This window comes from Erinaceus europaeus, chromosome 20 (genome assembly GCF_950295315.1).
Source record: "Erinaceus europaeus chromosome 20, mEriEur2.1, whole genome shotgun sequence".
Classification (NCBI taxonomy): domain Eukaryota; kingdom Metazoa; phylum Chordata; class Mammalia; order Eulipotyphla; family Erinaceidae; genus Erinaceus; species Erinaceus europaeus.
Window position 1 is genome coordinate 56,044,981 of NC_080181.1, and position 11,080 is coordinate 56,056,060.

The window sequence follows — 11,080 nt, forward strand, 5'->3', positions numbered from 1 at the left end:
ATAAATATTTTTAAAAATTAAAAAAAAAATAAATAACCATTTTTTTTTTAAAAAAAGCCACATATGAGTTGATCTCTCAGACTTAACCGCTGCTTGATTGGCAGTCTCATCATCACATAAAGAGTCTGAGCACATATTTGGTGTGTTATGTATATACAGCCTTCAAGAATAGATGTAAAAGGGTTTTTTTTTTTTTTTTTTTTTTTTTTACAGAAAAGATGGTTAGTCCCAGAATGTAGCTCAACTAGGAGAGTGGTCTGTGCAAGACTAAGCAACACTGTTCCCATCACAATGTCCCTGGACATAACCATGACATCTTCTCTCCTCCCCTTCATGCCCCTTTTCTTCCAGCATGAGCTGCCCACCTTACAGCCATCCTAACCTCCTTCAGAGTCCTCACCGCAGGCAGCTGGAACAAGGCCTCTCAGTGCCACCCCCCTTTTATTCCACCTGCCCCATGGTCTCCACCCCAGTCCTTTGCAGCATCACCCTTGGAAGATAAATATGGCAGAGCCAGGTGGCCTGGTGCCCCTCTCTGTCTCAGTAGATTCACCTGTCTCCTACAAGTACCCTGGCCAGGCTCCCATCTAGCACTCCTCAGCCCTAGCAGGTGGGCCTCTTCAGCAGGGACAGAGCATAGGTTTCCTTGCAGGTCTCCTGCAGCTACTAGGTCCCGGCTAGAGGGCAGTGTGAAGTAGGACTCTGAAGCAGAATGGGGCTTGGCAGTAAAGTCGGGTAATTGATTGGTTCTCCGCGTCTGCAGGGATGAGCATCAGGAGGGCAGGTGCATTTGCCATCTTCCTCGTCACAAGGGAACGGATAAATCCTCAGTCTGCAGTGTTGAAAACATATAGTGCCATGAAGGAAAGCTGAAAGAAAAAATCAAAGGCTAGTAAAACTGAGAACATCCCCGTCCTCCTCCGAAAGTGTGCAGTGTGCACAGCTATTGCAGGACACTCCCATGGGGCAGGGCCCCCTGGTGGTCACATGTGTCTGTGTGTGAACACAGGGAGACAGTCGGTGTCTGGCAAGAGAAGTAGACAAGGGCAGCATTCAGTTAGAAAAGGAGACTTTGTACCAGACGTCCAGAGCAGCAGCTGAGCCCACAGACCCGAGTCTGTGCCATCCTCTGGCTCTGGGCTTCTGCTTAGTCACTCATGAGAGATCAGCTCCTAGCTAGTTTCCCAGCGTTACTCCCCAGACATTACAACCACTGCACCCCATCGTGCTCTGGGGTCACCTGCAGACCATGAATAAACATGGTGACAGTCCCCACCCAGTAGGCCTTAACTTCCTAGGACTGAGCACCTCCAACTCCATCACTGAGGGGGAACAGGGCCAGAAAGCCAGCTGAGCAGGCAGAGTGCAGGGCTTGCAAGTAGGAAAACCCCACAGATTGTGCAGCAGGGCTCTGGTCTTTCTCACACACACTGAACAAATCATATCACCCGGGGCCTGTTGACTAGAAACTCCAGCGTCCCTCTGAATAGACCTCTCCAGGGAGAGACACAAGAGGCTGTGTATTCGGTGGAACTGTGTTTCTTAGTGTTGGGGATACTTGGAAGACTGTCTGGGGGGAGGGACTGTGGCTGGAGGTGGCACAGTGCATAAAGCATTGAACCATAAGGCCCCAAGTTTGATTCCTGCTATTGCATAAGCCAAAGTGGTGCTTTGGTCCTTCCTCCATTTTCCTTCCTGTTATTAACAAATAAATAAATAAATATTTTTTAAAAACTGCCTCAAGGGTCAGTTGGTAGGTCTCAGGGGCATGAGAACTTAAAAAAGAAAAGAAAAGGAAAAAGAAACAAACATTTGTTTTCATGAAAGAGAGAGCAGAACCATGCTTGGCTCTAGCATATGTAGTGCTGGGCTTCTGGGGCTCCAGAGATGCAGGCTGGTGCTTTACCACCTGTCTCCCCCTCCTGAGGACTATTTAAATTTGACACAGATTTGCGTTTTTGTCATTTTTCCTGGACTGTAATCATATTCTCAAAGGTCCTGGGAGCCAAAAGGCCACTCAGAGGCTGCACAGAGGGAAACACAGCCACACATGTCCTTGACCTGACGGACCTTTTGCAGCCACCAGACCATGACTGTCGTCTTGGCCACAGACTCCTGGTGTCTAACAGGAAACTGGGGGGCAGGGGTGGTTACTGAAGGAACAGATGAACAAATTTGCCTCTGTGCCCTGGCACACTGACACACCTGCTGCCCTCTGAAGCAGGGGAACAGGTGTGTGGATAGGAATAATAGGGCCTGGGGTCGGGCAGTGGCGCAGTGGGTTAAGCGCACATGGTGCAAAGCGCAGGGAGTTCGAGCCCCCGGCTCCCCACCTGCAGGGGAGTCGCTTCACGGGCGGTGAAGTAGGTCTGCAGGTATCTGTCTTTCTCTCCCCCTCTCTCTCTGTCTTCCCCTCCTCTCTCCATTTCTCTCTGTCCTATCCAACAACAAAGCAACGTCAACAATGGCAATAATAACCGCAACGAGGCTGCAACAACTAGGGCAACAAAAGGGGGAAAAATGGCCTCCAGGAGCGGTGGATTCATGGTGCAGGCACCGAGCCCAGCAATGACCCTGGAGGGAAAAAAAAAAAGGAATAATAGGGCCTGGGGCAGGGTGGTAGCACATGCATTACAGTGTGCAAGGACCTTGGTTCAAGCCCTTGTCTTCACCAGAAGTGGGGAAGCTTCACCAGCAGTGAAACAGTGATGTGGGGTTTTCCCTCTCCCTCCATTTGTTTGTTTGTTTATTGTTTATTTTGGTTTTATTTCTAACAGAGCTCTGCTCAGTTCTGGCTAGTGATGGTATGGCAAGACTGAGCCTGGGACTTTGGAGCCTCGGGGATGAGTGTTTCTTTGCATAACCATTATGCTGTCTGTCTATCTACCCTGCTCTCTCCCTCCCTTTTTTTTCTCACCCTTCCCACTCAATCTTTCTGTCTCTATCCAAAATTAATTAATTAAACATTTAAAAAAGCAATAATAATAAGACCTCGGTAACCTCTGCCTGTCTATGGAAGACTTCTCAGAGTATGTGGCCTGCCACAGTCTTCTGGTGGCTTTCTGTAGTGCTGTATTTGGCCGGGGAGGTGCGTGAGCAGGTAGAGCAGAGCTCTTGTGAGTGTGAGCTTCCAGGTCCCATCCCTGGCATGACATGCCAAGACTAAGCCTTGCTCTAGTCTTGTCTTGCTCAGCATATAATCTTTAAATTTAAAAAGAAGAACACCCTAGGTGCCAAGGGATCACTTACCTGGTACAGCAGTTGCTTTACTCTGAAGAAAGCCCTGCATGTGAGCCTTGAGCCTTGAGGAGCACCTCAGTGCCAGGGGAAGTTCCAGGGATGGTAAAGCAGTGCTGTTCTATCTAAATGAAAAAAGAATCTTTAAATCACACCAGCAGTGCTGGTGTCAAACATGTGTAAGGCCCTCCCTGGCATTGTAAGAAGTAGTAGTAATAAAAGTAAGTAAAGGGAGTCGGGAGGTAGCGCAGCGGGTTAAGCGCACGTGGAGCAAAGCGCAAGGACCGGCGTAAGGATCCCGGTTCGAGCTCCCGGCTCCCCACCTGCAGGGAGTCGATTCAAAGGTGGTGAAGCAGGTCTGCAGGTGTCTATATCTTTCTCCCTCTCTGTTTTCCCCTCCTCTCTTTATTTCTCTCTTTCCTATCTAACAACAACAATAATAAAGCAACAAGGGCAACAAAAGAGAATATTTTTTAAAAAAATCTAAAAAAAGTAAAGTAGGGAACAGTGGAATGTGCCTGTGTGGACTAGCCACAGGAAGTCATTGCCTGGCGTTGTGCTGATGCTGGGCGCACGTGTGCACACACCCCTGGAAGAATCACTCCCTAAGGCTGCAGTTGAGTGGCCCTGACCGCCAGCCTTTCCCCACAGGGTGTGAAGGAGTTCAAATGTGAAGTGTGCGGCCGGGAGTTCACGCTGCAGGCCAACATGAAGCGCCACATGCTGATCCACACCAGCGTCCGGCCCTACCAGTGCCACATCTGCTTCAAGACCTTCGTGCAGAAGCAGACCCTCAAGACACACATGATTGTACACTCACCCGTGAAGCCGTTCAAGTGCAAGGTACCAGGGGCTCTGGCCGGGGGGAGGCAGACTGCAGGGACTCGGAGCCTACAAGTCCTGGAAACTGTGCTCCGAGAGCCTTGTGGGGAGGGGTGGTGGTCACAGTGCATCCAGAGGAGTGCCTGGGACTTGATGCAGCTGGAGAACTGTGTCCTGGGGGTGATTCCCTCAGTCCAGGGAGGGTGGGACAAATCGGCGGGAACAGTGACCTCCAGAAGTGCCTTGGCTGTCTGTGGCTTGAGCTCTGGGGCTGTGAAGGAAAGGATGGGGCGTGTGCCATCCACAGGATGGGGTCCGGCCCAGCTGTGAAGCTATGTGAAGAGTGGGCCGGTGCCAGGGAGGGCAGCTTCCCCAGCTGACCCCTTGACGGCTATGTCTGTCCCAGGTGTGCGGGAAGTCCTTCAACCGCATGTACAACCTGCTGGGCCACATGCACCTGCACGCGGGCAGCAAGCCCTTCAAATGCCCCTACTGCTCCAGCAAGTTCAACCTCAAGGGCAATCTGAGCCGCCACATGAAGGTGAAGCACGGCGTCATGGACATCGGCCTGGACAGCCAAGGTGGGTGTGGGCACTGGCTGGGCACAGCTCTGCAGGGGGCACCTGCTGGGATGATGGTGACAGGTATTGATGATCTCCAGCAACTTTGGGGCCCAACCCAGCCTCAGACCTTGAATTGAGTTTGCTGTTCAGAAAGCTCCCAAGAAATAGGTGTACGTGAGCCTAAGAGCTGGAGCTGGAGCAGATCCTCCTTGAGTACTCGAGTCAGCTGGAGGCTTGTTGGCATCAGTCTTTGCACCCACTGAGGGGCTTCCCTGCTCTGTTGGGGTGGGCTTTGAGAACTCCCATTTCCAGAAAGTTCCCATGCTGGACTCAAGCTGTCACTGGGGACCTAACTTTTGAGAATGCCTGAGGCCCTAATGTGCAGCTGACCTTGAACAAGGCAGGGCTAGGAGTCAGCTGTCACACACACACACACCCCGCCCCATTCAAAAATCTTCATCTAACTTATGCTCAGCCAGATATTTGGATTGTCACATCTGCTGCATCACCATCTGACATTTGTGTTTACATGTGAGATCTTCAGGTAGAAATATCCACACCTAGGTTCCTGTGCCATTCAAACCCGTGTTGCTCAAGGGTCATTGTACCTGATCTGTCCTTTGGCCTGGGAGTGTCTCAGGTGATCCGTGTGCAGTAGAGCTAGAGAGTTGCAGGGGTGGGGTGGGGAGACCTGGAACAGCACAGTCCTTGGGAAGTAGCAGTCCCTTCAGACATGGCGGTGAGGGGCGGACTCTGCTTCCTCCACATGAGGCCAGTGAGCAGCGATGTGTAACACTAGCAGCTTCCCTGTGGCCACTCGGGGTGGGGTGAGGCAGTGGCTAGCTCTGGAGCGGTGGGGCCTGCATCCACTGCCACCCACACTCAGCCTGGATCTGAGCTCAGGCCTGAGGCTTGTGTGGGAGGCAGACAGAGTGGCACACATTCTCCATGGAGCCACCCAATAAACACCAGGACTGGATTTGGAGGACAGGTCAGTGTCCTCCTAAAAAGTGGTACAGTTTTCCCTGGGGCCAATGAGACAGGACTATAGAGTTAAAGAATATAATAACAAGGAGATGACAGGTCCAGAGTGCTTTGCGTCATCATTAAAGGTGTTGAGGAATAATAAACTCAGGGCTCCACGGATGTTCAATTCCACTGAGTCACCTCCCCAGTCCAATTTTTCACTGTATTTTGAGGAAGAGAGAAATAAGCAAAGAAGAAGAGATACCACAGCCCTGTTCTACATGACGGACCTTCCCTATGTCCCATGTGGTGCCTGGGCAGAACCCAGGGTCTCAAACACTCGACTGGCTGAGCAGCCTCCCAGCCTCCATTTCCCAGGTTGCTGTAATCAAGCCTGTAATGTGAGGGTCTGGAGCTAGGATTTGAGCAGGAGGCAGGGTGGGTATCTGAGATCTAGGACACTGACTGGCCTTGTTTCCTAAAGCCAGGGAGACTCCCTGTGTGTCACATGCTCTGGTCACAAGTAACAGACACCCCGTTCAGACTGGCTTGAACAATAAGGAAATAGATGAAGAAATGGCTTGCCATCCAGGCCATCTTGAATCGGCTGATTCAGCTGCTCGGCCATAAGGGCAGGGTTGTGCCTGTTCCCTGTTGGTCCACAGCATTCTCTGTGGTTTTCCTCATGGTCACAAGATGGCTGCCTGTGGTCTACAGGACAGTGTGCTTCCTCATGCAGACGGGGGATAGATTCAAAGCCTGCTCCCATTTGCTCTGTGAGAACAAACCAGTGAGAATGCTCTGGCAGAGTTTCTCCTCCTTCTCTGGGTCTCATGCCTATTGCCTACTCCTGAGCCACTCATTGGCAAGGGGTGGGATCACCCTTAACCAGTGGTTCTCAGCTCTGTCAGAACTGGGGAGGGAAGGTGCTTCTGGCACCTAGCTGATGTCATCTAAGTAGAGAGAGGTCAGGTTGCTGCTCAGCATCCTGTGGTGCATAGGAATTGGGATTCAGATGTTAATAGTGCCTAGGCCAAAGAACCCTAGAGGCTGGACAGGTGGCTCAGTGGTAGAGTGCAGGGATTACTTGCATTCGGTCCTGGGATCAACCCTAGCACCACATTTACCAGAGCAGAGAGATGCTCTGGGGTCTCGGTCTCTCTCTCTCTCTCTCTCTCATACATTGAAGTAAATAAAAATACATTTTTAAGCATTGTTTTTTAAAAAATGCTATCCAAGCTATTCCTTGGCTGGGGTCTGGCTCTCTCCAAAACATTTGCATCTGCCTGGTGGATGGACAGATGGAGTAGACCCCACCTTGGGATTCCACCACTCTCCCAGGATCAATCCCCCACACCCCCACACCACCATAAACCAGAGTTGAGCAGGACTCTGGTAAAACAATAAATTTTTTTTTAAGTTTTTTTTTTCTTTTTTTTTTAATATTTATTTTATTTATTCCCTTTTGTTGCCCTTGTTGTTTTATTGTTGTAGTTATTATTGTTGTTGTTGTTGTTGGATAGGACAGAGAGAAATGGAGAGAGGAGGGGAAGACAGAGAGGGGGAGAGAAAGATAGACACCTGTAGACCTGCTTCACCGCCTGTGAAGCGACCCCCCTGCAGGTGGGGAGCCGGGGTTCGAACCGGGATCCTTATGCCGGTCCTTGTGCTTTGTGCCACCTGCGCTTAACCCGCTGCGCTACAGCCCAACTCCCAAAACAATTAATTTTTAAAAATTATTTTGTTTTGTTTTACAACTTCAGGATTATTGCTGGGGCTTGGTGCCAGTACTATGAATCCACTGTTCCTGGTGGCCTTTTTTTTTTTTTTTTTTTCTATTTTGTTGCTGCTGTTATTGTTGTTTTTACTGCTATTGTTGTTGGATAGGACAGAGAGAAATTGAAAGAGGAAGGGAAGACAGAGAGGGAGAGAGAAAGACACCTACAGAGCTGCTTCACCACCTGTGAAGCAACCTATCCCCCCCACGTCCACCATAGGTGGGGAACCAGGGGATTGAACTGGGATCCTTTTGCCAGTCTTTGTGCTTCATGCCACGTGCACTTAACCCAGTGAACCCAGTGTGCCACAGCCTGGCCACCTTCATTATTTTATTTTATTTTTTAATAATAGTTTTTAATATTTTTCAAAGACATTTATTTATTATTGGATAAAAACAGAAGTAGAGTAGAGAGGGAGAGAGACACCTGCAGCCCTGCTTCACCACTTGTGAAGGTTCCCCCTGCAGGTGGGGACCGGGGGCTTGAACGCAGGTCCCTGTGCACTGTGATGCGAGCACTTAGCCAGGTGCACCACCGCCTGGTACCTATTTTATTTTATGGAGGGGAGGGAAGAGAGGGAGAGGGAGAGAGAGAGAGAGAGTGAGAGAGTGTGTGTGTGTGTGTGTGTGTGTGTGTGTGTGTGTGTGTGTCTTAATACTTCTTATGGTGGTACAGGGGATTGAACCTGGAACCTCAGAGCCTCAGGCATGAGAATCTCTGCATTATGCTATCTCCCTCACAAGAATTTCCTTTATAATAAACTTTCTTTCACTTGATAAACGTTTTCCACTTGATGTAATTTCATCAAGAGGTGGCACAAAGTTTTCCCTTTGTGCATCTTTGTTCAGTTGTCTGGGTGTCTGTCCTTGGAGAAGTGGGGCCTTAGACCAGCATTGGTTAAGGGTTTCTGGCACTACCAGGACAGGACGGGAGAGAGGCTCCTGGCAGCCCAGCCACAGCCCTCGCCAGTGCCCTCCGGCAGGTTGACATACCTCTCTGAGCTTCAACTCAGTGCTTTGAGCATTCCTGGAAACGTGTGTGGGTTCCTGGCACACAGCAGGGTCTATGGGAGGGGCACCTCAGCAGGGAAGGGGCCAGCTTTCATGTGACGGGTCCACTGAGACCGTACAGAGAAAAGAAAAGGCTTAGTGACTTAGCAGGGCCCATAGGCAGGACTGCAGGCAGCTTAAGTCCTGCAAGGTACCTCACAATAAGGACACACTGTCCTAGGGCTCAGGTCCAGTGACCCACCTGGAAAGCTATAGACACACACACATACACACACACCCTGTGTTATCAGAAGACTGAAAGGCAGGGGAGACTCCTGGGAACAATGACTTTCTTAGGAAGACTTTGTGCTCCCTGCATGGGGCCGGCCCTCTCTTGCAGACCCCATGATGGAGCTGGCAGGCACTGACCCCACGGAGCTGGATGGCCAACAGGAGATGGAGGACTTCGAAGACAACGCCTACGGCTACACAGGCGTGGACAGCAGCGCTGAGGCCAGCGTCCTCACCGAGCAGGCCATGAAGGAGATGGCCTACTACAATGTGCTATAGCACCCCGGCTGTCCAGGGAGCCTGTGGGTGCTGGGCATGGGGCTCTCTGCAGCTCCCACCCATCCAGGTGTCTGCACCACAAGGGACTCTCAGACCAAATGGACACTGTACTACTGGGCTCTGCTGCACACAGGCACAGACGCCAGGCATGCAGGGAAGGAGGACACAGGCTGATACTCCTTGGCTTGCTGTGGGAGGGGGGTACCCAGGGATCATGTGGGCCTAGGGTCCTGATGTGGAAGGAGGTGGCCTGAGCCATGCCTTGATTCCTCCTCCAGGGACGCTTGAGCTCCTGTGCCGGTCAGCACTGCCTGCCCCTCCCTCCCCGTCCATGGACACCAGACAGGGCCCTTTGCCTTCTACCTCCTGGGGCCTCCATTCACCAGGCCTGCATGCACCCTGATCCTGTCCCCTCCACGCCCTCCCCCCATGTCCTCTGCTGCCACCCCAGACAGCCCTGTCTGGGAATAGGTATCCCCAAAGTGGACATCAGCAATGGCATCTGGCTCTGACTTGAACTAACCTGAGCTGGAACAGCCCTGAGCAGGCACCCAGCAACAGGGGCAGGTGGTCTTCCCTTGAGTGAGGGGACAGGGCACAGAGAAGGGGTCGCGGGGGTCAGGAGGGGCTGTCCTTCAAAGAGGATTGACCTTGGGGTGGGGGGGAAGGACCAGAGCATTTTCTCACTTAAGGAAAAGCAGGCATCACTGAGGCCAAGGCAGCAGAGGAGTCAGGCTCCAGGGAAGAGCAGCATGATTTTAAAAGGAAAATGAAGACCATAGAAGAAAAACACAATTTGAGTAAATGGGGGTGCTTTGGAGGTAATTTATTTTATTTTCAACTCTGTGTCGCCTACAGTCCTTTCCGATGAAAGTGGTTTTCCTTTTTCCTCAGTGTGAGATTTCTTGTGTGTTGTGCGTGCTTTGTGGCTTCCCTACTTGGCTACGCCAGTGGGACATTCTGAGGGGACAGTTGAGGGGCTGTCACTCAAGCTGAAGGTGCCACTGCTGGCAGGACAACCCCAGAGGCCTCACAAGGCAGAGAACTGGGGGACCTTCACCCACTGCCCTGCCCGGTGGGCCTGTCCTTCCCTGTACTGCCTGGGCCTACAGAGCCCTCGGGCCTTCCCTCTGACCCGCTATCATCGCCTCTGATCCTGTGCCCTGGGCTCCTGGAGACAGGAGCCCATGTTGTAGGCCCAGGGCCATGAAGCAGCACATTCAGGAACATGGGTTCCCCTGACAGAGGGGGAGCCAGAAGCCAGGAAGAGGGGGGGGCTGCTGGGGGGAGGGAACCAGCTGAAATGCAGGTCCCGGGTCCAAGCTGTATCCTCAGTGAAGGACCAAGCCACACCTCAGGGTGGCCAGGATCAGGATGGAGGGGACCGGGTGCCCCGCCTTCTGCTCAAGCTCATGCTACGCAGCATACAGAGGGCTGGGGGGCTCCCCAGGCCTGTCCCCACATGGCTCCAGACCCCTAGTCCCCCAGCCCTCCAGGTATCCCGCCATGACGACCCTCAGGTGGCAGTGACCCGTCACTGTAGAAGACATTTTCTCCTGCTGAGCAGAAGCAGCACCCCTGCAAACTACCTCTTCCCACAACGTCTTTCTCCCCTGGTACCAAAAAGAACCCTGTACCTCCTCCTCCTCCTCCTCCTCCTCCTCCTCCTCCTCCTCCTCCTCCTCTTTCCTGCCAGCGCAGTGGCCTTGGTCTTGGAAGCCCGAGGGAGAAGTTCTGGCCCCGAGTGAACGGGTGCCCCTTTCCTCCCAGCCCCGCCATCAGCAGCCGCCCTCTGCGAGGCTGACACTTGAACGCCTGGCCCTGTGCCTTGGAGCTGGGCAAAGCGGAGCGGGAAGCAGCCCGACCCACGATCCAGTCCAAGCTGGGGGTGGTCCTGGCCCGGCGCCCATCCTCACCCCCTCCCCAACCTTTTCAAAGGAGGCACTCGGCCTCTCGGGTGACTTGGAAGCTCCTGGACAAATTCCATTCTAACTTATTTTGATGTGTATACAAACCAACTGTTTAGAAATTCCACTTGTGCAAAGCCCTACTGTGTTTTTATGTTTCTGTTTAAAAGAGAGGTTTACTTAGCAATAATTATAAATAAATGAATATTCTTTAGTGAAGTGACTGAGACTGCTTTCTTCCATGGCTC

At 51.9% G+C, this 11,080-nt stretch overlaps 1 protein-coding gene across 6 annotated transcripts in view; it reads left to right on the forward strand.

Annotated features, from left to right (window-relative positions):
• Window positions 1–11,051, forward strand: part of ZNF710 (zinc finger protein 710) — a 66,264-nt gene extending 55,213 nt beyond the window's left edge. For all 6 annotated transcript variants that reach the window (XM_060179444.1, XM_060179445.1, XM_060179446.1 and 3 more), the window contains 3 exons: window positions 3,889–4,080; window positions 4,466–4,640; window positions 8,756–11,051. In XM_060179444.1, coding sequence (XP_060035427.1) covers window positions 3,889–4,080; window positions 4,466–4,640; window positions 8,756–8,925 — 537 coding nt within the window. In that variant the 3' untranslated portion in view covers window positions 8,926–11,051. The remainder of the gene's footprint in view (window positions 1–3,888; window positions 4,081–4,465; window positions 4,641–8,755) is intronic.
• Window positions 11,052–11,080: the final 29 nt, after the last annotated feature.